The sequence below is a fragment of the Apodemus sylvaticus genome, chromosome 7 (genome assembly GCF_947179515.1).
Source record: "Apodemus sylvaticus chromosome 7, mApoSyl1.1, whole genome shotgun sequence".
Taxonomy (NCBI): domain Eukaryota; kingdom Metazoa; phylum Chordata; class Mammalia; order Rodentia; family Muridae; genus Apodemus; species Apodemus sylvaticus.
In genome coordinates, this window is record NC_067478.1 from 13760652 (window position 1) to 13788085 (window position 27434).

The 27434-nt window shown below is 40.5% G+C and overlaps 1 protein-coding gene across 2 annotated transcripts in view; it reads right to left on the reverse strand.

Annotated features, from left to right (window-relative positions):
• Positions 1-27434, reverse strand: part of Smarcc1 (SWI/SNF related, matrix associated, actin dependent regulator of chromatin subfamily c member 1) — a 97379-nt gene that overhangs the window by 8459 nt on the left and 61486 nt on the right. The window contains exons 22-26 of one of the 2 annotated variants that reach the window (XM_052187141.1): positions 24626-24681; positions 22665-22779; positions 21009-21160; positions 13247-13381; positions 6613-6874 (exon numbers count right to left, since the gene is read on the reverse strand). In XM_052187141.1, the coding sequence (XP_052043101.1) occupies positions 6613-6874; positions 13247-13381; positions 21009-21160; positions 22665-22779; positions 24626-24681 (720 nt within the window). Of the gene's footprint in view, positions 1-6612; positions 6875-13246; positions 13382-21008; positions 21164-22664; positions 22780-24625; positions 24682-27434 lie in introns of both variants that reach the window. The other variant, XM_052187140.1, reaches the window with a different exon arrangement.

The following is a 27434-nucleotide window of genomic DNA, read 5'->3' on the forward strand; positions in this document are numbered from 1 at the left end:
AGAGCAGCACCGGCACAGCACAGGATGGTGGGAGTCTGACCTACATACAAACAGTTTTTAAACAGCAGGCATCTGAAGCCTGGGAAATGGAAAGGTTTGCTAAAATTAGGTTTAGCTAGTAGAAAAACCCTCTCACTCCCATGTTTATTAGATCCTGTACTAAAGCCTTACACCTATCATGTCTAATGGGATATTAGCTAAGGATCTTCTTTTTATTCATTCAAAGAGTAAGGTGAGAAAAGACAGGTAGGAGAGGGAACCTCGAACATCTAGTCTTAAGCTGTGTGCCAGCCATCCACTTCTATGTGCAGACACCCTCTGGCTGAGGCCCCAGAAGGGAAGCAACACAACTGGGGCCAAGCGAGCAGAGCCCAGGATCCTCAGAGGTGTCTTCTCCATTAGCAAGGTTGGGGAAAGGCAAGAGCCTGAGCAAGGAAGACCGCGGACTAGAGGCAGCTGCTTCTGGGCCACATTGAGAGGATTTTGGTTTTTATTTCAAGGAAACTTAACATAATAAGCCAAGTGCCTCACCTGAAAGAAATGTCTGACGTTTGTTACTGAAATAACATTTTATAGAAATAACACCTTCTCACCAAACTACACTCATTATTTTCTTTTTAGATGCTATAGATGGAATACAGGGCCTTGGGCATGTTAGGCAGGTGTGCCTGCCACCTGGGCCACATGCACTGGTCACCTAACAGGCCACACTGGTCTGTAGGTTGTCCATGTATTTGTGAATCCCACAAAGTCAAACAGTTGGCAACACCAACAACTGGTTCAGTTAAGACTGCAGCTGGGCCGATGGGTGCACCAGCGAGTAAGGGGCCTACTGTGAGGCCTGATGGCTAAGATCCACACCTGTAAGCCACATATGGTGCAGAGAACGACCTTTAAGACACATGAAAATAAAAAAATCTTTTAACAACTGATATAGTATTGTAGTGTATTACAGGCAGAAGCAGTTATGTTTTTGTTAAGATTTTTCTTTTCTTAACAAATAGCCTACTGACTTAAAAAATATATAGTAATATATTTTTATTTTATGTTCATGATTTTGTCTCCACACATGTCTGTGTAAAGATGCCAGAAGCCCTGGAACTGGAGTTACAGAAAGGTAGAAGTTGCAATGTGTATGTTGGAAACTGAACCTGGGTCCTCTGGGAGAGCAGCCAGTGCTCTTAACCACCAAACCATCTTTCCAGCCCCAGCGGTTAAGTTGAGAAACTGTCAGGTACCATTTTACAGCTTAAGGGGAGATGGTGAACTGCATCATACTGTCTCTTTTAACAAATTCAGCAAACGTAAGATAAGGTAAAAATAGATGTGCTAACTGTACAGCAGAAGATACTTTGGGGTGGAGAGATAGCTCAGTGTTTAAGAGCGCACACTCCTCCAGGGAACCCAAGCACAGTTGCTAGCAGCATGCCTGGTGGCCCGTAACTGCCTTTTACTACAGTTGAAGAGTAACCAAAGCCTTTGGCTCCAGCCTCCAAGGGTACATGCGTTCACTCTAACACCTGCACACACAGACTTAGAGACACACATAATCAAATATAATGAAAATCAGGGATGGAGATGACTTAGCAGTTAAAAGAACTAGTCTATTCTCCAGAGGACCTGGGTTTGATTCCTAACACCCACTTGTTGGCTCACAACCACCCATAACTCCAGTTCCAGGAGATGCAAGGCTCTCCCTCTCTGGCTTCTATGGGCACAAGGCACACAAGTGATACATACATATTGATCAAATCTCCAGACATACAAAATAATAAAAGCAATAAAAATAAATAAAATAAAAATAAATATTATGCTACATGCTACTACATATAATTTATTTTTTTGTTTATTTGTTATTAAAAAAAACATCTTGGGACACCCCACCCCCATGTTTTCTGGGGATACAAGATTACATATGCAATCAGTATAGAGGTGCAGCTGCTACTGGATAACCGGCCTTCCATTGTATATGTGTGTGTGTGTATGCCCATCCGTCCGATCTTCAGAACCTAGAGATTCTGCTTTTCAGCTATACCGCCACCCACCAAGCCCCAGCGAGCCTTCTGTCCCTGTCCCCCACAGTGATAGGGTTAGAGGTTTACAAAAGAGCACACTTGGCTTCTGTAGGTGTTGGGACCTGACCTGGGTTATTCATGGTTGCATAGGAAGTAAGCTTCCTCTAAAAAGCTTCATGAATTAATCACTCAGCAACAAATCTGTCTTGACTTCTTTCTCCCACAGTTATCAGACATAAAGTTTTCCTGCCTATTCGCAACACATAAATTCTGGCCAAAATCAAACACTCCCCTGTTACCTGACCTCAGGTCCTAATGTAAATGCTGTGTGATCTGATTATTTTTGTCTTTTTCTGCGCTGGGAAGTTACATTCCTATTAGGAAGCACAGGTTTGAACGTTCTGCCTTCTGAATGATCAGACCTTACCATTATTAGTAGTAGCACTGGTGAGAAAGGTCACTATGAAGTCACCGCTGGCCTGGAATTTGCTATGTAGCCCAGAGTGGCAATCTACCTGACTGTTATGGATCATTGTACCCAGCTCACCTGTAAACTTTTCTAAAACTCAGAAAGTGTTAGTTGAAAGCGTATTTTTGTTAACTAACCTAGTGTTGCTGGGATAAACTATGAGCAAAGCACACTTGGAGAAGAAAATAGTTATTTCAACAGGAATCATTGCAGTAGTTCAATGCCGAATCCTGAAGCAGAAACCATGGAGGAATGTTGCTAACAGGCTTGCTCTCGGGGCCTGCTCAGCTAGTGTTCTTGTACATCCAGGGACCACCTGCCCAAACAACGGTGCTGCCCAGTGGGCTAAGTCCTTCTATATCAGCCAGCAAGCAAGACAATGCACCACAGGCCGAGGCCGGCCTACAAGCCAATAGGATCTAAGCAATTCCTCAACTGAAAGTCCCTCTTCTAAAGTGACTGTAGTTTGTCATGTTGATGATAAAAAACAAGACAGTACAGACTTGCTTACAAGTATCAAGTGGTATCACTGACAAATCAGAGAGAGAAGACAGTCTTTACATCACGAGCTTCATTTGAAAGGCACTGATATAGTCTGGCAGAGGCAGACAGACCTTTTTGAGTTTGAGGCCAGCTGGGGCTATACTTTGAGAACCTGACCAAATCAAATTAGTAAAACAGCAGAAGTGGAATGACTGAGTACAAACTCACCAGCTTGTTGCCTTCTTTTTTATTTTTGTTTGAAGATGCAGTCGGTGCTCTTAACTGCTAAGCCATCTCTCCAGTCCTCACTTTTTCCTGTTTAACCTTGGCCATCATGGAACCCACTCTGTAGACCAGGCTGGCCTCAAACTCAATCCATCTGCCTCTACGCTGGGATTAAAGGCTTGTGCCACCAATCAGCTTCCTTTTCTAATTTAAAGACAAGTCTTACTTACCTGACCTTAAATTTATAGTGAATCTTCAGTCTATCTCCTGAGTTCTGGGGATTATAGGTGCACACGATCCAACCTGGCTGGCTCTGTCTGTCCTTCCATTTTGAAATTAATTTACTATGTACTAGCACAGAACTTGTAACAAAAAACTTGTTTCCTAAATACAGGGATTGTAGGCACACTACCAACTTTGAAAGCTGTTATTAATTTTACCAGAGATTTAAAAAGCCATAAAACAAAACAAATCCAAAACATAAAAGCCAAACTAACCCACCAAACAGAAAATTACTATACTCATATGATGAGAGTTTAAAGAGACCCAAAGTTCTGGAAACATTTTGGCATCATCTACTAATATGATCATATGCATATTTTATAACAATTCTCAATCCATACATACAATATGTGTACAATAGAAACGTGTGCAGATGCTAGCTAAAAAATATGCTTCTGTTTCTTGACAACTGAATTAGCTATTCATAAGATTTAAGTTTGAAAAGCAATCCAACTTCAGGGAAAGAATTCACAACTTAAGAGTGGGAAGAGATGAACACTGCAGAGTGAACAGAAGGACAAGGTCACTCAGAAGAGCATATGCACATTGTAAACGTTATTAAGAAAGCCAGATGAAAATCACAATGATTATAACCAATAAACTATGTTTGGAAGTCCTGAGAGATGTATCTTGGGAGGGCCAGGGAGGAAGAACATGGGAGACTGCTACAGGGGTTATAATCCCTATTAAACTCATCAAGGTCACACAATTTGTATGTTCTCTCAAATATATACTACTTTATATCTTAATATTTTATGTGATTTGTATGAATGCAGGGATAAGCATTAAACAACAAGAATGTAGGGGGTCAGGGGTCAGAAGACAACTTTTATGAACCTTACTGAACCACTGTATAGCTGTGTGTTTGTTTGTACAAACTTACATAAAAATAGCTTGGCACAAATTAATAAAATAGCCTCTCTCATGATGAATGATCCTTTCCATTACATATGTGATGTAGAAAATCCAATTTTGATGAGAAAGTGAAACAAAAGCGACCTATGTCTTGTAAAAGTGATTTTATCAACACACTTGCTGGTACTTCCTCACTAGGACGAGCTGCTTCTAAGTCCCCTGTTACTGCCTCTCAGCCACCGGCAGCCTGTTGTGATTCCTGGCTCTACTGAGGCGAGGCAGCCTTGCCTTGGATCAGGTGGTCAACTGCACAGCAAGTTCACCAAGGGATAGACTGATGTGGGCGGGACAGGACAGTGCAACACAAGGTGCAGCGGAGACTATGGCCCAGCATAGCACCTACATTTTGAAATAATCACTGTGCTTGGAAAGTGACGTTGCAGTCCTGTTGAGGATATGCATATTTTAAAAACCTATCACTGGACAAAATGAAGCTCTTTCTCTTTTTTTTTTTTTTAAAAGATTTTATTTATTACTATTATACCTAAGTACACAGTTGCTGTCTTCAGACACACCAGAAGAGGCTGTCAGATCTCATTATGGATGGTGGATGGTTGTGAGTCACCATGTGGTTGCTGGGATTTGAACTCAGGACCTTTGGGAGAGTAGTCAGTGCTCTTACCTGCAGAGCCATCTCACCAGCCCCAAAATGAAGCTCTCATACAGAGACTCTAAGATTCATTGAAGTGTTCAGAGAGGTGGAAAGTATCCTGTGGTGTGAGCATGTTAGATTTCAAAAATGATCTCCAGAAAAATATTAAAATCAAATGAAAAACCTGATTATGATGACAACAGTGTCCCTAATATAAATTTTCAGGTGTTAGTGCCCACATATGAAAAGTCAAAATTTTCCCATAGTTATTACAGGGTCTTAAATTCTTATATGCAAGAGATGTTTTGGCTGCATGTATGTCTGTGTAAGAGTCTGGAAATGAATCTGAGTGTTCTTTAGAGTATTAGGCGAGTTCATGGTGGTATGGACATAGACTAACCTGGGTTCTCTGCAAGATCAACTAGTGCTCTTAACAACTGAGCCATCATCCCCCAGTCCCATTTGCTTGTTTTTCTTTTTTTTTTTCTTTTGGTTTTTTTGGATTTATTATTTTTTTTCCGAGACAGGGTTTCTCTGTGTAGCCCTGGCTGTCCTCGAACTCAGAGATCTGCCTGCCTCTACCTGCCAGAGTGCTGGGATTACAGGCGTGCGCCACCACCGCCCGGCTCATTTGCTCGTTTTTGAGTCAGGGCCTCACTACATAGCCCTGGCTGTCCTCGAACTTACTAATGTAGACAAAATTAGCCTTGGATTCAGAAATCTTCCTGCCTCTGCCTTGTGGGTGCTGGGATTGCAAACCTGTATGACCACACCCAGTTCTGCCTACCTTTTTTTAAAGTTAAAACCAGTAAAATTATCCAAAGTATACTTTGGCCTGTCAATAAGATTCATATTGACAATATAAGCTGTTAGAAGACAAGTGTATTCAGCTATGGCTTCTACAAGCAAAAATGATTGGTAACTTCTAGAAGAGCATTCAGAAATCTGTTCTATGAAGAACTCATGTGTTAGGGTTTTCTGAGGCTTCAAAAAAAATCTTCCTGTTTATCTTCAATTGCTTCTTTTGAATATGTTGGAGAGAAGATTTGCATTTCATTTCAAGAAGCTCTGAATCTAGGAACCATTTATGATTGAGGTAAATAAAAAGTACACTTGTAAAAATGAAAATGGTATCCAATTATCTCATATCCATGAGAATATATTAAAAATGGTAGAAAGGTAAATGAGTCATGAAAAGTTCATTGTGTCTTACAAGTTTCCTTGAAAAGATGCAGTATATGCAGTGTCTAAATATATTTTTCCTAACCTGGTGCTAGGGCTTAGTAGACAGGGTCTTATTATGTACACAGACTGACCTGGAACTCATCATCTGTCTTATGAACTTTAAAACAAGTGGCATGCTCACCATGCCTAGCATATAGTTAAATTATTAAGAAACTCTGGGATACAATGCTGATTCAGAGGCTGACATACCCAATGAAAAGGCATCGTATAGAGAGGATATTGGAAATAACTGGCTAGATTTATGTGATGGTAACAAAAGAACTCACTTGCCTATGATTTTGTAGATGAAAATGAAAAATTCCAAAAGGTTTTTTGAGAAATGATTTTGTGGCATGTTCCATGGTAAAATGGACGTATGTGTCCTGTTAGTAAAGCTTTCCTCTTACCTGGTTGGGGAGGATGTGGTGGTGGCATCTGATGGTGCATCAGGGGGTATGGAGGGGGCTGTTGATGAGGCATCATGCCAGGGTGGCCTGTTGCCCCAAGTGGGGCCACCCCAGGTCCTCCCGAGTGCTGGTGAGCCTGCTGAAGTGGCTGGCCATGCTGCTGCTGCTCCATTTGCTGCCGAGCACGGAGTTCAGCATACTTCAGTTGTTCCATGTGGAAGTTCTGGCGCTCGGTAAGCAACTGCTGTCTCTGTTGCTCTAGCTGTAATAAAGTAGGAAAAAAAAACCCGCTACCAAGAGGCTTCTCAGGATTGTGTGACAAGAAGAACATTTATTTGATGTCTGAGTTCCAAACACACCATGCTGCAAAAGACCCCGTACCAGGAATGCTCCTATATTTAGTCTAAAATAGGTTTTTCCTTGTACAGTATTGGGGCAACTGCCCTTTGGCCCTACTTTTTCTTTTGACAGACTGGGACGTTATCTCCTCCTTCATTATCATCTTTATCAACTTATTATTATCACTAATAGTATGAGACTAATTATTATGAGTAATATTAGAGACAGTATGCAGTAGCGATGTTGTTTAGGATGCCAGTGCATTCCTGGGCTCAAATGATCCTCTTTTCTTTTCTAAACTTTCAAATAGCTATGACAGAGCTGTCTGCCCCTGTCTAGGTAAGCCTGTAGCTTTTATTTCATTTATTTACTGGAAGACAAGAGCCTCATAGGATGCACTGCTGACCAGAACTCTGCCTGCCCCTGCCTCCCAAGTGTTGGGGTTAAAGCATGCCTAATCAGGCTGCCAAAGGTTCAAGTACTTCCCTATATTTTAAAAAAAAAGTTTGCTACTTGCTCCCCCTAGGTGGTGTGTAAAGCTTGTTCAGGCTGCCTGGTGCTTCCTTCTGAATGTGATGCCTTTGGTCACTGTCTATTCTAGAATATAAAATGTCACAGAGGCCACATAACCTTAGGTACACACATATTTTTCGTTTTTCTATATGGAACGTTTGAATGGTATGGCAAAGCAAATCTAAGCTAAAATTATACCAAGTGACAAATTCACATATTTTGACTGATTAAATGAAAATTTTTTTATGCAACGTGAGAAATATAAGCATTTCAATACTGAGGGCTAGAAAATGGCATATAGTTCACTGGTAAAGCATGTGCATAAAGCCCTGGGCTCAGAGCCAAACGCCACAAAAAGGAATATATAAAATTGGGGCTCAGGCATTAAGTCCACCGACTGCTCTTCCAGAGGTCCTGAATTCAATTCCCAGCAACCACATGGTGACACACAACCATCTATAATGGGATCTGATGCCCACTTCTGGTGTGTCTGAGGACACCTACAGTGTAGTATACTCATGTACATCAAATAAATAATTAAAGAAAGAAAGAAAGAAAGAAAGAAAGAAAGAAAGAAAGAAAGAAAGAAAGAAAGAAAGAAAGAACGAATGAACATTAAGAAAAATAGCTCGGAAGCCCGGCGGTGGTGGCGCACGCCTGTAATCCCAGCACTCTGGGAGGCAGAGGCAGGCGGATTTCTGAGTTCGAGGACAGCCTGGTCTACAGAGTGAGTTCCAGGAAAGCCAGGGCTATACAAGAGAAACCCTGTCTCGAACCCCCCCCCCCCAAAAAAAACCCAAAAAAAACCTCCCAAAACAACAACAACAACAACAAAAAAGTACCTTACCAGGTGAATTATGCTACTGCTCAGTGAAACAACAAAGTCATTTTGATTACAAGTAGAAATGGTACTGTCATATTAAATTATTGTAATTTCAGTTGTTTTAAACATTTTCAACACAGCTGGTACAAATCAATTGCATGTAAGGCTCACATTTTACCTCTGTTGGCTATCACTATTTTCAGCCACTCAAATGTAATGTAAAGCAAATGGAAGCTTTTGGCTTTTGGGAGGAGCCAGTTCTGTGAATAAAGACTAAACACAATAAAGCAAAAACTCGGATGAATAAGCATGCCGATTACCTTACAAATATTGTCAGAGGTGATCTACTTTGGTAGAGGGAGCAGCAGGGGGAGGCCTGATGGATGAAATGTCACAGGAGAGCTAAGTGGGAGGGAAGAGGAAGACAGGTGGAGGTGGAAGATACTCAAGACCACATCCTGAGAGCTGGTCAGATGGTTTGCAGAGTAAGATAGAGCTGTCTTGTAAGGTTCCTGCCTGTTTGGATGTTCTTACACAAGAAAGGATCTAAGATGTAAATATGGAGAGAATTCTCAAAAAGTTCAACTTTGGATGATTAAGTACTGACCAAACAATAAAAGAACAGCTTGGGGTTGACCATAGCCTTGCTTGTATGTTTCTTCGTATTCTCTTCAGAAAGCTAAGGATTTTGCAATCTCCTGAGGTCAAACACAGGCTACCAGAAATGAATCTCTTAGCCTTGAGTCACTGTTCTACACAGCTTACCTTGTAGACCTGATGTGATTTAAGAACTACAGAAAGGCCGGGCGGTGGTGGCACACGCCTGTAATCCCAGCACTCTAGGAGGCAGAGGCAGGCAGATTTCTGAGATCTAGGCCAGCCTGGTCTATAGAGTGAGTTCCAGTACAGCCAGGGCTACACAGAGAAACCCTGTCTCAAAAAACCCAAAATCCAAAATCCAAAAACCAAAATCAAACAAACAAACAAACAAAAAACCTATAGAAAGTAGGTATAGATTGGCTTTGTAAATAAGCTGCAATACTAAGGGTGAGCTTCTGTTGTCTCTAATCTGTGGTCTCACCCTGTTTTGTCTTCTTAACTAGCATTTCTTGGTAGCTTAGGTTCATGGATGGATTCAATGTAAGAAGCAAAACCAGCCAAACAAACAAATAAGCCTCTTAGGAAAGAAAAATGAGAAGAAATAAGTCAAAAATGGTAGAATGTGTCTATAGTCCTAGTTCTTGATATTTAAGTAGGGGAATTACCAGTTTGAAGATAGCATGTAGATTCTGAAACAAAACACATTATCCCTACCAGAAAAACAGAATCATCTACCCTCAATCATACTAATTATTTGTAGACATTGTTGTCTTTTTTTTTTTTTTTAAAAAGGTGGGGCAGGGTTGGGTGTGAGGAACACGGTTTCTGACTGGTTCTTTTTTATAACCCAGGTTACGACTGTGCACCCCCCCCCCCAAAAAAAAAACTTAGAACAATGTCCTGGACTCACCCTTTTTGGCAGGTTAAAATAGAAAAAGTAATTAAAAGGAAGTAATTATGTAGCAAAAAAAGTAAGTAAAAAAGGCAAGTGATTAAATACACATGCATACACCTGAAAAGAAAACCCAGTTTAAAGCCAAAGTTTTAATGTAGGACAAGTGAGTCCCCTGAGGTGAGAGTCAGGATCCAGATCACAGTTCCCAACTGACTCCAGATGGCTCTGGACTCCCAAATGCCCTAGGCACATGTCTGTTATAGTAGGGCGGAAGCAGCAGATTTTAAAAAGTTAATATATCCGGACCCCACCAAGTATCCCCGACACGTCACTTTTTAAAATCAAATCAAATTTAAAGACTATACATGCATAAACCTACATAGATAGGTACCTACTATTTGATAAAGGTGCCAAGACAAAAGAGAGAAAAGAGAAAAAATTATTCAAGTAGTTCTGGGGAAACTAGACTTCCAGACATAGAAGAACCAATCGTTAACCTCTCTTCTTCACTGTTTAAAAAAAAAAAACAAAAAAAACCCCGAAAGGGTAAGTTTGAGTTAGACTAGAAGCTCAGCTAAGCATGGTGCTGCATGTCTAATCCCAGCACTTAATAAAGAGGTAGACAGATCTCAAATCCAAGGTCAGCCTGTTCTGAACAGTAAATCCCAGGACAAGACAGGGCTATACACACACAAAAATCTTATCTTGAAACCCCACCACCAAAAGGTTTGAAACTCATCCATTGTAAAATGAAAGTAAGATACAAACATGGCCAAGTGTGGCAGCTCATGAGTCTAGTCCAGCACTGAAGAAGCTTCGGGGCAAATGAAGGGCCAAGAGCTTGGGATTAGCTGTCACTACAGAATGAGCCCTATCTCAAAACATAAACAAACAAAAACATTGCCCAAAGAGGGCATTCCCAGCAATGTGAGGCTCAGCCTCTATGGATACCTGAATTTAATCTGCCTCCCCATTTCCTAGGAATATAGACAAAAACAACACAAATTACTCATGTAAGTAAAGAGTTAGTGAACCTGTCAACTTTCTCCGTGACACAGATGAGGGTTAGTTATCTTTGTACAGCGCCATCCAAGGGGAGCCCACATCAGAACATTCTTCAGCGTTCAGATACTCAACAAACTCACAGCTGCAAGGGCATCCCAAGCTCAGACAGAGCTCTTCTCCCTGCCTCTATTTGGGTAAAGCCAGAGAAGGGGGTGAAAAAGATGGTGGGGGAACTCTGACAAAACTCCATCCACATGTACTGTCCAGTACTCAAGTATCAGCTGAGAAGTCCCAGAACTGGAGTTAACAAGCAGTTTATGTGTCAATACTTGGTGACAGAAAAGGAGATTAACAGATGAAAAAAATCAAGTTAAAGAAATACACAGCCCCCCACCAAGGGAAAAAAAAAAGAAAAGAAAAGAAATACACAGCTAGCCTGTTACCCTGAAGAGAAAAGAAAACCACTATACTTTGTTGTCTCCTTGTGTCTTTCAAGCTGGGTCTACACCATTTTGATTTTGGACTTGCTACTATGCTTTAGAAAGGAACCTGTGGGCCAGGGGTGGGTACACCTTTAATCCCAGCACTTGGGGCAGAGGCAGGTGGATTCTGTGAGTTTGAGGCCAGTCTAGTCTACAGAGTGAGTTACAGGATAGCCAGGGCCACACAGAGAAACCATGTCTCAGAAAAAATAAAGAAAGGAATATGTGACTGATGTATGGATTTCTAAGTCACACAGACACAAACAATGCAATGGAATGGTGTCCAAGCCAAAAATAGGTTAAATTGTTAAGGGCAACATAAACAAATTAAATTATGGGAAATAATAAGGAAAAAAAGGGGCTGGAGAGATGGCTCACTGGTTAAGTATACTGACTCTTCTTCCAGAGGCTCTAGGTTCTATTGCCAACACCAAAATGGCAGCTCACAACCATCTGCAAGTCAAGTTCCAGGGAATGATCCATCACTCTCTTCTGGTCTCTCTGGGCACATCATGAACACAGTGCAGACATACATTTGACAAAACACCCATTCACATTAAGAGGGGAAAAAAACCTTAATAGGTTAGAAAAAAAAAAAAGGAAAGAAAAGAAAAGTTAAACATAACTCCTCTGGAGACTGAAATCTTTTAAAATTTACAATCTGCTAGTAAAGATATCCTGTTAGCTTTACCTTCAAAAATACAACTGGAAAATTACTACTTTCCTTATTTGGAAAGCTTCTGGTCTAAGATTACTGTCTCACAAGGGCTCCTTTTCATTCTACCTCCATTTTTCTAGTGTGGTGTCGCCACTATACAAAACAGCAGACAAAGCAATTCCTCCTGAACACTACCTGGACTCTGACCCAGTCCCCGGCTCATCCTCGTGGTCACTCCTCACATTTTTCAAAGGGAAACAAGTAATATCTGAACAGGACACTTTGCTTCCATCCTCAATAGTGTGGCGCACAACTTCTTTAAGTCTTCAGAAGAAAAACAAGCAACTTCACAGTCATTTAATTCTAAAGTAAAAAATTTTAAATCATTTACTGCTACTTAAATAAATGAAACAAATTATGTTATAAAAAGAAAAAGTCTTAAAGCAACCGTATTGGGGAAGCTGAGAAGGAATGAGCCCTAAAAGGAAGCACACAGACCCACTAGTTTTCCAGTGTCAGAGTCCTATTGCACAGGAGAAATGGGTCACAAGTCTATACAACTCTGAGACTTTTGGTTAAAACAAGATAATAATGGCTGATTTGTCCCTATGTCATAAAACAGCAGATAAATACATATTTGACATCCCACTCTATGGTCCACGAGAGGCTCCACAGTAGCCTGCCTGGGCTCCAGGCCTGCCTTTGGGAAGGATCAGCACTGACTGATCAGCATCACTGTTGGAGTCTTCAGTACGGACAATTAAAATAATGAGTATGTTTATGTTTCTAGATCTGTTAATGACTTTTCAGAAGATAAATTAGAATATGAATTCACCTACACAGGGACTGATACAACTATCAAATTCACAAGCCTACTAATACACGGTGGCACACGGACTTGCTCAGGTGCAGACTGTGTGTATCAAGGCATTCATGTACATTCACAGGGAAGCAGCTTTGGCAAATGCTGCTTGAGGTTCAACCTCGGCCTAATTCCAGCTACCAGTCAACCTACAGAAGAGGGAAGAAGGAGCGACAGAGATGAAGTCAAAGGTCAAATATAAGGAGGACATTGAAGAAAATGGGACTGAATATTAAAAGCACGAAAATCTGGAAAAGAAAATCCTGAACCAGACAGTGAGTTTATAAGGTTTTACTTCAGCAACACATAGGCAATCAGTATAAGAATCAACTTTTTATAAAAGGGAAATTTTAATGAGAAGTATGTTCACAGCTAAGACATACAAAGAGTTAACTTTTCCCTCTGAAGGGCATGTCAGCGCTACTCTTCAACCCCCCTCACCAATCCCCTTACTCACAGCCTCCTTCTCTCTGTCCATGATAGTCTCCAGCTCTTCAAAGTGCCGGAGCTTGATCTCCAGTTTCTTCATCTGCGTCTCAACCAGGAGAGCCACCAAGGACTTGATCTTCCTTTCCTCGACAGCCGCCAGGTGCTAAGGGTCAAGACCACTCCAATTATTTTTTAAAAAGTGTTAGCTGGGCGGTGATGGTGCACGCCAGTAATCCCAGCACTCTAGGAGGCAGAGGCAGGCAGATTTCTCCTGGTCTACAGAGTGAGTTCCAGGACAGCCAGGAGTATACAGAGAAACCCTGTCTCGAAAAAAAAACCAAATCCAAAAAACAAAACAAAACAAAATGAAACAAAACAAGAAATAAGAGGAAATCCCTCTCAAGGCACACTCTTCCATTAAAAGAGCCTAACAAGAAGAGGCTATGCAGTACAGGCTGCCTATCTAAACAGCGATTCTGTGACATACATATATAATATAGCTGTAGATTTGTTGTTTTTGCAGGACAAGCTGTCCTGAAACTCACTAGACTAGGCTGCCCTATAACACACAGACATTTACCTTCTTCTAATTCCCAAGTGCTGAAATTAAAAGTGTGCATTGCTATGCCCACCAGAACAAAGACTCTTGAGAAGCTATACCTACCTACATACCCGAGCTGAGACCCTGGATGAGCTAAAAAGAGCATCCAAGACATTTCCCTCCTATCTGTTCTCACTGTCCTGCACGTGCTATGAAAGATAAGCATTTTTTTCTTTAGCACCCAACACCCTGATGCAAAACATTCCTATGCTAAGCAAATGGTGTGGGGTGAAAAAGTATTTCCTCCTAAGCTTTAAGATAGCATCCAGAGCTGTCCGTACAAACATAGGAGCAGAAAGGAAGTCACTCTGGAGGATGGCTGAATGACTGCACCGCCTGAGCACAACAGGAGCTGGACTACCGACTATTAAACAGTCAGAGAATAAAGTAAAGTACCACATTACCATACTCGGTCAGACTCCCACCACCTTCAATCATCAGCCTACAACAAATTCTAAAGCATATTTTGCCATCTCTTTATCATTACAAGATAAGTTTGTATGCTTAACTATACACAAAATTGAATAATATGTAGGGAAGGCTCTCTAACCTCGTAATTTCCTATAGAACCTAAGAGTTAATATGCATTTAAGACAGACTTTGTTTTTGTTTGTTTGATTGGTTGGGTTTTTTTTTTTTTTTTTTTTTTTGGATTTGGTTTTTTCAAGACAGGGTTTCTCTGTATAGCCCTGGCTGTCCTGGAACTCACTCTGTAGACCAGGCTGGGATTGCAGGCGTGTACCACCACTGCCCAACTAAGACAGACTTCTTAAATCTGAGATTTGATAGCTTTAATTACTGTTCTTTAAAGACTATTATATTGGTTTCTTGAGACAGGGTTTCTCTGTGTAGCCCTGACCATTGTGAAAATCACTGTGTAGACTAGGACACCCTAGAATTCTGAGATTCACTTGTTTCTGCTCTGAATGCTGGGACTAAAGATGTTTACCATACACCCAGCTGATCATTTCTTCAACAAAAAATTGTGTGTATGCACGCAAATGTCTGCTTCTGTGTGCATTATGCATTAGTGCAGATGAAGGCATCAGATCTTCAGAGTTACAGGCATTGGTTTGCCACCCAAAGTGGGTACTGGGAGCTAAACTTAGGTCCTCTACAAGAACAGTAAGTGTTATTAATCACTAGATAATCTCTCTGGACTTAACTGCATTTCTTTTGCAGATAACAACAATCCAGTCTCATGTACAAGTGATGGAGAATTTCCTAAAGAGTTAAGAAATTCAAGTAAAAACTGATGTTACATTGCTGTAGCAGTGCACTTAAATGTTTTAAGACATATACCAATGACCCAAATGCACTTTAAAACATCTCAAGCTCCTTATCATTTTGAATATTATGTAATTTATGCTTTGATTTAAATATAACTTTTATTATTGAGTGGGTATCTATGATGGTAGGTGCCTGAGTACCAGAGTAGATTATGGAGGTCAGATTTAGGAAGTTCTCTTTTAAAAAGGGACAGGACTGCAAATTCTTTTTAATCTTAGAGGTTGGTAATGTCTATTTTTGAAATAAATTAACAACCAAAAAACAAACAAAAAACGCCCCAAAACAACAAAACAAACAAAAAACCCCATGTATATGATGCAAAATTGAAAAGTTACAAAAAGATATCAATAAAATGGCGTTTCCTCCCTAGGTCTGTCATACAGCCACCAGCAACCCTTCCTACCAGAGAACTAGTATCACTAACTTCTAGTCTCATTCTTACTGAAAACTATAGGTTTTAGAAGAAAATATTCTGTCTTCTTGAGATTTACATAGGAATTGGAGGCATCTCCATATATTACTAAATAGAAAACGTTAAAAGACTTCTTGCAAAAACAGCAGCTCACCCATGCACAAGCAGAAAAATCTCAATATTCCATATAACAAGGAACAAGTTATAAAGGAAAAAAAAACCACTCCATTTAAAATGATTTTTGGTTCTTTGTGTAGGGTCAAAGCTTGACTACTGGTCGTACAACTATTCATAATTGTTCTGCTCATGTTTGGGCAGTCATATTGGTAAAATTAGGTTCTAACATAGGAAAGGTTACATTTAGAAATATACATGCATATATGTAGATGCAAGCAATAAGAATAAAGAAGAGCCGGGCAGTGGTGGCACACGCCTGTAATCCCAGCACTCTGGGAGGCAGAGACAGAGGCAGGCGGATGTCTGAGTTCGAGGCCAGCCTGGTCTACAGAGTAAGTTCCAGGATAGTCAGGGCTACACAGAGAAACCCTGTCTCGAAAAAAACAAATCAAAAAAAAAAAAAAAAAAAAAAAAAAAAAGAGGTACAATATCTTAAAAAAAACCAAACAGGCCGGACGGTGGTGGCGCACGCCTGTTATCCCAGCACTCTGGGAGGTAGAAGCAGATGGATTTCTGAGTTCGAGGCCAGCCTGGTCTACAGAGTGAGTTCCAGGAAAGCCAGGGCTACACAGAAAAACCCTGTCTCAAAAAAACCAAATCAAAAAAAAAAAAAAAAAAAAAAAACCAAACAAACAGGTTTTTGAAGAGTTAAAGAGTATACCTTCAGAAACCTGAGGCAGGAGAAAAGTCACGTTGGAGGGATGAACGGCAGCTAGCAAACGCAGTGCAATGAACACATCTTTCTGCCGCCAAGAACTGAAAAAGCTTTCCTTTCTGTGCTTGCTAATGAAAATGAAGGACATGCTCTAGATGTTGTAGGGAAAAAAGTCCTATTACTCGGGCTGCTCATTTAAGACAAACATGGTAACAGTGTGACCAAGGGCTCCACAGAGGGATCAGAAGAAGCACCAAACTATTCAAGAATAAAACCTGGTGAGTAGATTAGGGTCATGTCCACAAAAGAGATATGAATGCAAGAAAACCTACAAAAGAATAAGAAGGAGAATGAAATGGACTTAGTCTGGAGCTTGGTTCCCAGTGTGCACATGTCATCCCTGTGACCCTACAGAAGGAAGGTGACTAACTGCAAACAGAGTGGCCAACAGACCAAGCTTTGCTTTGTCACCCATGCACAGCAGTGTTAAACATCCAAAGCTCAACCTGTTTAAGTATATTCAGGCAACACCTGTGACATAAGCAGCAGCAATGATATATGTTTAAGGGGTGAGAAAATGTCTGCCTGGTGACCAGTTTCCATGAACACAAATCCATGTTTGCCATTTTAGTCTGAGTAGTCACAGAATTAGGTTTTATTAAATTTTCTTAAATTCTCTCACATTCTTTTTTTTTTTTTTTAAGATTTATTTATTTATGTAAGTACACTGTAGCTGTCTTCAGACACACCAGCAGAGTGCATGAAAATTTAGGATTTCTTAGGAAGAAATCCAAAGCAAATAGATAGTGATTTTAAGAATGTGAGAGGTGGCTGGAGAGATGGTTCAGTGGTTAAGAGCACTGACTGCTCTTCCAGAAGTCATGAGTTCAAATCCCAGTAACCACATGGCGGCTCACAACCATATCTAATGAGATCGGATGCACTCTGCTGGTGTGTCTGAAGACAGCTACAGTGTACTTACATAAATAAATAAATCTTAAAAAAAAAAAAAAGAATGTGAGAGAATTTAAGAAAATTTAATAAAACAAATATATTACTTCTAAAAAACAATATACCCTGAATTTGAGGTTTCTAGTTTATCTCAAAAATTAACTATCAGGTCTCCCTTCGGGTCTTCCTTCTTTCCAAGTGTCAATACCCAGAGGATGGACACCCAGAGCACCTATCCATGTGTAACATGTGTAACATGCCTGCACACAGCAGGCACACAGCCCTACTGCAGGTGTGGCCCAGCACGGCTCATCAGTAGATAAAAAAGCAAAACCGGGGATGTTCCTGAAGGTTCCACACGGCAATGAGGGTGTTGATGAGCCAGAAGTAACCGTCTGTTCTGGAGCTTGATGCCGAGACTCTAATTACCTCTGCATGTGAGGGCGACAAACACTGAACAACAAAGCTGTTATAGACACAGCAGAACAAAGTAAGAGTTAAGAGAAACATGGAGTGCTCGGTGAAGCTTTGCTAATTATAGTAATTTAAGTGAATTCTTTGCCCCCTGATTACTATGCAGCACAAAAATGACTATGTGCTGTGAGCTCTATCAGACCCAGCTATAAGGCAGTAAACTCAAACATGAAAGCTAGACAGCAGAAAATTTGCACCATTCTCACACATTTAAAGGGAAACTAGCTTAATATTGACTGCGGACCTGGGGAAGCAGGAGCAGGTGGAACTTTGAGTGGAAGTCAGCCTGGAGAGAGACTCTGAATTGCAGAATAAAGAAAGAACAAAAACTAATGAAAAACCAAGCAAGTCTTCTTTAATCTGCATGTTCAGGAGAAGTGAGATTTAAAACCTTATTGCTAATATGAAATTATATTTATATTAAGAAAAAGGACAAAAAGGGCCTGTGAAATGATTCGCTGGGTGAAGTGTATTTGATGGTCTGATCTTGATACACAGGACCTATATGAAGAAGGTAGAGAACCAGTTCTGTAACGACACCTTCATCTGACCCTCACATGCATTAAACATAAGGGACATGTGGAAGCTCCTGGAGGCCATAACCATGTATTTCTGGAGCGGATAGTGCAGATCATTTATGAACACTTCAGAGCTGAAGGCTTATCTGTCCTATTTATTTCACTGTACATACTTAAAAGAGATGACTCAATAGTGAAGAGTGCTGGCTGCTCTTGCAGAGGACTTAAATTTGATGGCAAGTGCCCACAGAGCAGGTCACCACCATTCAGTTCTAGATATCTGGGAGCCAGATATCCTGCCCTAGTTTCAGCAAGCCCCAGGCACAAGCATGATACAGATGTACACCCAGGCAAAACACCCACACCCATGAAAAATCCAATCCGAGGGGGCTGGAGAGGTGGCTCAGTGGTTAAGAGCACAGCCTGCTCTTCTGAAGGCTTTGAGTTCAAATCCCAGCAACCACATGGTGGCTCGCAACCATCCGTAACAAGATCTGATGCCCTCTTCTGGAGTGTCTGAAGACCACTACAGTGTACTTATTGTATAATAATAAATAAATAAAATCTTAAAAAAAAAAAAGAAAAGAAAAGAAAAGAAAAATCCAATCCGAACCGAACCGAACCGAACCAAGTCAAGCCAAGCCAAGCCAAGCCAAATCAGTTGTTTAGAGAGCTCACTCAGCAGTTAAGATTGTGTACTCTTTTTCCAGAGGGTCTAATTTAATTTCCAGCATCCACAGCAGGTAGCTCAGAACTATCTATCTCCCACTTCAGAAGAGATAAATGTGAGACATGAAGTGCTTGAGACATACACTCACACAGATACACACATATACATGATTTTAAAATTAAAAACAAACAAAAGTTAATAAAAACAAACACAAAAGAGCATGTCAGTTGCATTGTGGGTAATGGGATAGTGGAAAGGGGAAGGACTAGGAGAGGACTATCTAACAGTGGCTGATCCCTAGGCACAAGAATGAAAGGGCTATTACAGACTGGTACCAGAAAAGTGAGGGAAAAACAAAGACCAAGGAATCAAAGATCAGCAAAGGTAACAAACAGGTCTGAAGACTAAGGGGGGAGGGAAGCTCTTGTAGCATCTAAGATAAGACAGTCCTCAGTGATATTATGTACGATTAAGAATTCACACACATCTGAGCATTATGGAGTACATATAATCCCAACATTCAGAGGCAAGTGGATCACCAAGGCTACATAGTGATATCCTGTCTCAAAATAACACAAACAAACAAAAAACACAGTTCAGAGGCAAGGGGATGGTGTGTCAGTAATATGAGAGGAAGGCATGAAAGAGGAAACTTTACAATGAAGGGACAAAATCAGAGAAGAGGGAAACAATAACCTCACCTACATTAGTACTATTACATAAGACCATGCCTCAAATCTCACAAGAAGGCTAGGCATGGTGTGCACACCTTTAATCCCATAATAGAGAGGTAGAGTCAGGTTGGGCTAAAATGGATAAGAGAAAAGCATACAGATTAAAAAGTATCTTTGAGCACAGCATGGTCATGCACAGTCCCAGTGCTTAGGAGGCAGAAACAGATGGATCTCTGTGAGTTCAAGGCCAGTCTGGATTATATAAGAGAGTCCAGGACAACCAGGGCTCTATTACACAGAGAAACTCTATCTCGGAAAAAAAAAAAACAAAAACCATAAAAAGGTATCTTTGAAAAATATGTGCAAGAATATGCAGGAGGTACAGGTGTTAGAGCAAAGGCTGATGTATGCCTGGGCTGACTGTGCACTGCTGTGGCTTGTGAGGATGTCTTGGGGAAGACCTCCTCCAGGATTTATATCCTTCTGGGTCAGGGAAGCACAAACTCCAAACAATGATTCTATGTTTTAAATTGGTTTAGCTGGAAATTAGCTATGAATCATACCTTACAGCTTCAACAGATTAAGTATTCACACCAGCAGAGTGGTTTGAAGGACCATGAAAGAACACCTATATCCACACATGAGGAAATGCCCAAGAGATTTGATTAGGAATGCTCCAGAAACTACTGGTTCTTGAAATCTGGTAAATTATAATGGAAGGAAACCACTCAGGAAGAATGGATGCAAAATTTAAAAAATTTCATATGTTCATCTTTAGAATGTTTTAAAATGCTAAATTAACACGAAGCGTGGGAAAATAACATTTTCCTGTCTTTTTAAATATGCAGTGCAGCCAATACTCTGTTATAAATAGAAAAAAAACACCCCCAGAAAAGCTGGCAAATTCAAGAAGAAAAAGCTATTTTAGGTTCTCTCTTTTCAGTCTGTAATGTCAGGATGAAGTATTTATACAAAAATGATTTTATCTTAAAAATCATAAATATTTCAATCTGGTAAAAATTATTTGCAACACTGGTTCCACAGACAGTTTTCACAGACAAATTAAAAATGAAAAGATAAATGAGATAGACTCTTAAGGGGAAATCAAATTGTGCCCTCGACTGGTGGCCTTCACAACGCTGAAGACAACAATGAATGAAAACCCATCACCCACAGGACCGGATCTCCTCTCAACACCGCTCGAACTCTCACTCATTCCGCCCGGGGATTTCTTAACCTAGAAATGCCATTCAAGCACACAGTCATCCTGCTGGGAGGCAGGCTCTTCATACTAAGTGTTCCCAATTAACTACAAACAATATGACCATTCATGGCTTAGGAGCAAGGGAAGGGGCTGTTGGGGCGAACCTTGGCTTTGGTAGCAGCTGAGGCCAGAGCAGCTGCTGCGGCTGTGGCAACGTTTCCTTCAGAAATCTCATGTTCCACTTTCTTCTTCCCGGGATCGCTTTCTCTGTCTTTACACGGATCAGTGAGCTCTTTGTTCTCTTCAGCTTCCTTTTCTTCTGAAAATTATTTTTAAAAAAGCTTTATTAGGATGTAACTGCCTCAGTGACCCATCTTAACCACTTCTACCATATGATAAACTAGGGCTGGTGTTATAGACTCCAATGCACTCTTAAACAGTTAAAGAGTTTCAGGGAATCACCCCCTGCATTTAGGTCCGCATCCGTGGGGATATTTTGGAAGTGGCACACTTTGTCTTAGTTGTCATTTTTTTCAGGACAGTTCTTTTGGATATAAAAGGTAACCTGGGGGAAACATATAGCTTAAGACTCATATCTGTTCAATAAGCAACAGAATGACCTGAGGACGACCCCATAAGTGAACAAAATAAGACAGGGAAATAGTACACTACAAATCTGAGGCAGACATGATGGGATGGTTACTGCAACAGACACAATAAAGTGGCATACTGTGAGTTCGAGCTCAGCTTGGCCTAGAGAGTGAGCTCCAGGACAGCCAGGGCTACACAGAGAAACCCTGTCAAAAACAAACAAACAAACAAACAAACAAACAAACAGCATATTGTGTACAAACAGAGTGACATGACACCCTTCTAAAAGAACAAGGGAAATAATAAATACGAAAGAATAGAAGACAGACACAAACACGGACCAAAGGACAAGGGAATCTAAATGTCAGTGAACAATCTGCTTAACTGCCAATAAGTGAAAAGTCAGGTTCTCTAGAGGCTGAGACTAAAGGATAGCAAGTACAAAGACTGCCTAGATTATAGATTTCATTTAAGCTTAGCTTGGTCAACTCAGTAATTCCCAGCCTCAAAAATGAAACAAGAAACAAACCACCAAGCAGGACCATGAATTTGGCCCAGTGGTACAGTCTGTGAACTCCCCCTACACCCTAAATCCAAAGTAAATAAAAAACATCAGCATAGTGGCAAAAGCCTGCAGTACTGCTACTTGGGAAGAAGTGGCAGGATGATGAGGGGTTCAATACGAGCATCAGCTACAAAGCAAGATTCAAGTCAGTTTGGGCTATTGGAGCGAAGATCTCGAAACAACAGTCACAGGACTGTCATAAAGTGGTCAAGAGCACTCACTGGCAGCCCTCCCAGGACTATAGTTCCACTCTCAGCACCTGAATAACTGTCGAGAACTCTAGTCCCAAATGTCCAACACTCACTTCTGGCCTCTGAGGGCAATGCAAACAGACATGCGCAATGTGGTACACAGACACGCACACAGGAAAAACACACACACACAGGAAATCAAGTAAGTCTCAAGAACAAACATACATAGGAAGTTGATGCCTAAGATCTCTATGAGTTTGAGGCCAAGCTGGGCTATACAGTGAGACACTGTCAAACAAGCGTAAAAACAAACAATCCTACAAACACCACTAACAATTTAAAAAAAGTTCTTAAAAAAATAATAAAACATTCTAAAAGAAGGAGAGGGTATTTCTGTATTAACGATCAGAATGTCTCTACTGCCTTTGTAAAGTTAAAGGATTAACACTAAACCCTGCTCTGGCCCAAGTCACCTGGCTTGACATCCTCACTGACGTCACTATCTTGTTCCTTCTCACTGTTTTTTTCATTCTCTCGATCTTGTATTTTATCACCTTCATCTGATTCATTTTCCACTTTGTTTTCTGCCTGAAAGTCATAAAACAAGAGAGCAGGGGTAAGTGAGCAGCTTGTCGGGACTAGAACCATCTGAAGCCAACAACATGTTTCATAGTTCATGGCAAGTAACAGATTAAGTATGGAAGGGCCTGGTAAGGCAGACCTAAAGAGACTAATCCTGAGATACATATTTGTAACCCATTGGAAACCTGGGTCTTCATGAGATGATACAACTCAAGAACCTGATGCTTCTACAATCTATGCTCCTGAGACCAGGTTTACAATACACAAGGAATATCAGAGTAGCTAAACGATATTATTTATTGATTAAATTAAAAAAAAGTAAGAACTACACACATGCACACACAGTAAGTTTTCTGTCCCCCCATTTTCATATATGACATACATGTATGTGCATGCATGTTTGTAGAACATATGCACAGAGGCCTGTGTTTGACATCAATAATCAACTCCAATCACTTTTCCATCTTATTCAATGAAGCTGGGTATCTTAAAAGTCATTTTGCTTGGGGATCCAATCTCTGCCCTCTGAGGCTAAAACTACAGGCAGGCTACAGGCACTGGACATTTATAAGGGTTCTGGTGATCCAAGGTACAAGTGTGATCACTCTAGCCCTCAATCAGTTGTTTTAAAGGGCTGAAAGCACTTGATGTCCACTGGCAGAGGAACCCTGATAAAATAAATGATTTGTGGAGCCACTTACTGATGGCTTCAGTAACACTGTAACAACACAGGAAAAGTGATTTGCTTTGATGACTGAAAACCAACTCAACAATTCCACATTTGAGTATTTTCCAATTTCTGTGACCTTAGACTACAGCACACAATCCATAAAGGTCTATCAAATCACACTATCGCTGACTTGATGAGGCCATTTCAATAGTTAAACTGGAGAGGCCGGAGAGATGGTTCAACAGTCAAGGGCATTGACTATTCTACAGAAGACCCAGGAGAAATTCCTAGCAGCCACACTGTAGCTCACACCAACCTGTAATCCTATACTAGGGAAGCCCTCTGCTAGCTTCCTGAGGAACCAGGCACGCAAGTGGTGCAGATGTACATGTAAGCAAAACACATACACATCAACTAAGAGTAGATAAAATAAATAAAAGCAGGGTGAAAGGGTTCAGCCCCGAGAAGACACACAGAGGTGAGGAACCTGTGAGTTTGAGGAACAGTGATCTACAATAGTCAGTTCCAGTCCATTAGAATTTCAGTCAAACTGTGTCTCAACATAAACACAACACAAAACAAAAGAATTAAATGAAATCACAAATGTAAAATGTCTGTGTGATGTCTGGAACACTGCAGGAACTGTAACAGTGTGGTAAATGTAGTCTGCCCTTATCTATGTAACTTCACACTACCACAGGTATTCAAGACCGTAATCCCACTCAGGTGCATTCACACACTGATTCCAGACCCTCCCATTCAGTCGCTACCCTTCTTTTTGCTCTTTAAAACCTAACTCAAATGTCATCTTATCATCAATTGTTTTCTAAGTATTCTTCTGTTGGCAGCTAACTCTCTTAGGAAATCATTTAGTATTCTGAAATTCTCCTCTGCAGCAAATGTAAACCAAGTCCTACAGTTTATTATTCACAAAAACAAACCTTTGTGTTCATACTCCCAACTGTGCCTGAATATGGCACAGAAGAGGTTGGGCTATACGGAGGGAGCTAGTGAATACTAATAGTGGACACAGTGAACACTAACCTCTGCTAGACTGTAACTTAAGTAAAACCTGCTGGGACTCACCCTGAAGGTGACTTGACACATCACAAAATCTAAAAACCAGCACAGCCAGAGGGTGTTGTATTACTTTTGGGGAAGAGACATCTGAATAGCCTTTACCTTTTCAGGCTGCTGACCATCAGGATCTGTCTCCATCTTCTCTTCTTCAGATCCGTCTACAAGTGAAAGAATAAAAATAATATGGAAATAGGTAAAAATCAGTGTATTGTAGAGCATCTGAAATATTTTTCAATGTGATATAATTAATCAGTTAACCTGGTTTAAAAAGAAGTCGGACATAAATAGCACATAGTTTACAAGTAAGTAAAAAGGGTATAAGAGTACTACTGTCAAAATAAATGCTGTCAAAACAGGGCAGTGGTTAAGCAAGGAAGGGATAAGTAGATGACATACCAGGGTTAACAGGGCTGAAATGATGTTTCCATTTTTTTCTTGAACTAGTGATATTGATCATAATGATTTTTACTTGAGAAAAAGCACTATGCTCACATGGATTTTCTGTATATAATGATATATTTTCTGTATATAGTAATAATTGGAAATTATTATTATGAGTAAATGTGACTCATTTTATCTAGCAGATATTTAATGTGCGCATAATCAGTAAGGCAGTGTAGAAACATTGCTTAGTCCTGTATTAGCTGAAACTGTAAGAGGACCTAACTGCCCAGTGAGAGCAAAAGTCAAACTAGTCTGCCATAGTGCACAAGGGTGTGACCTGCCTCAGCCACAGATGTACAAAGGACGAAGGAACCATGAAAAAGAGAACGTATTAGCAGTATTAGGGAGACTATGTAATTGTGTATAAATGGTCCCAATTCAAGAGATGAAAAAAGGGTGATACCGTTGCTCTAGACTACCTAGGAAATACCTAGGATAGTTTAACAGGAAGGAGCTATGAGAATCTTTATTTTATATAACATGGTTTTTTAAAAATAACAATTTTGCTGTTAGAATTTAAGAAGAATATGATCTGAAGTCAATCTCTGGGATTGGGCATAGTAGAAAGAGGCAGATAATGTTATAGGGAAGAAATATTGTTTAAAACAAAAAAGCCAGTCAAACACTTGGTTTTTTGAAACATGGTCTCCCTGTACAGCCCTGGCTGTTCTCGACCTCCATCTATAGATCAGGCCGGCCTTCAACTCAGATCTGCCTGCCACTACTGACCAGCTTAGGTAAAAACTCTTAAACAGGGGTTGGGGATTTAGCTCAGTGGTAGAGCGCTTGCCTAGCAAGCACAAGGCCCTGGGTTCGGTCCTCAGCCCTGTTTAAAAAAAAACAAAAACAAAAACAAAAAACAAAAAACAAAAAACAAAAAAAACTCTTAAACAAGTCGGGTGGTGGTAGCGGCAGTGGCGCAAGCCTTTAATCCCAGCACTTGGGAGGCAGAGGCAGGCAGATTTCTGAGTTCGAGGCCAGCCTGGTCTACAAAGTTAGTTCCAGGACAGCCAGGGCTACACAGAGAAACCCTGTCTGGAAACAAACAAAACAAAACAAAACAAAACAAAACAAAACAAAAACCTCTTAAACACTCCACAGATTAAAATTTTATATTATGTTACTGTAAATGCAAGTATTTATCATCAATAAGAAGATTTTAGCGCTTTAAACTGGATAAAATTAAACTGGATAAAAGTGCTCAAAGCTATTAATTAGGAAAACAATTGTATGGTTTTCGAACATGAATCCACCTTTTTTTCTAGAATAATGGTCACATAGCAGCTACCTTTCCAAAGGCAGAAGCACACAGTGCCAGAAGTAGCACCAGATCATGCAACCTCTAGGAGCAGGACTTGAATGGAGATATCGCATCAACAGGTAATCGCCATTAAAAAGCTAAATCATGGTGTAACCGATGTCAAAGAAGAACAGAGAGAGTACCCTCTGATCTCTACACAGGGCTGCCCAGAGCCGTAGTTAGGATGGTTCCAATACAATGTCCAGCCCATAGGAAGAGCACGAATTTGGACTTAGGGGGTTATTTATTTGTGCTCTTTGTTTCTTAAAGAACAGGATCTGACTATGTAGCCACAGCTGGCCTAGAAGTTGACTATGTAGCCAGTCTGGCCAAAAAACACATTTTCTTGTCTGCCTCCTTAGCACTGAGATTAAAGGTATGCTACACTGAGATCAGCTAGGGATCTCAGTGAAATGAGGACATAAAGATGGGAGTGAGATATGTTTAGGGTAGGGGAACTGGATTTGAAGTGGCTAAAAACTTCGAGTTAAAAGAAAATAAGTATGTAATAGTAATGTAAAAAAGACAATAGAGAATAACCACAAAAGATACCTAATGGTGTTACAGCATAAATAAAACAAGAAAATATGAAGTTAACTCAATTAAAAAGTAATCACTGCATGTTCAAAAGGACAAGCTAGGCTCAAAAGCATGCACAGCTCCAGGTCGAGGTAATCCAACGTCTACTTCTGTTGTTTGAGGGCATGAGGCATGCAGGAGGTGCACATACAGATATATAAACAAAATCCCCTAAGTAAAATAAATGTAAATGAAACAATAAAACAAAAGTCTCCAAGAAAGCCAGGTTTATGTGTATACCTTTAATTGCAGCATTAGAGAGGGAGAAGCAGAGAGCTCTGTGGGTTTCAAGTCTTTTCTCAAAAATCCAAAAAGCAATGAGTAACAAAATGATAGAAACCACATGCCAAACAGTTAATAAAGCATTCGTATAGAAGATAAGGAGAAATGAGAACCAAAAGGAGCCAAAATTAGCTCCTTCATGGACTGGCCCCACAGTGGGGCCTAGAGGCGGGAAGCTCAGAGTGACCTTCCATATCACTGATCAGCAGGGACTCTCACACCAGCCAGTGCTTCACGTCCAAGTACAAACTGTCACACACGCTTTAGAAAAGCTACGTATCCTAAAACACTGCTAACCACACACAG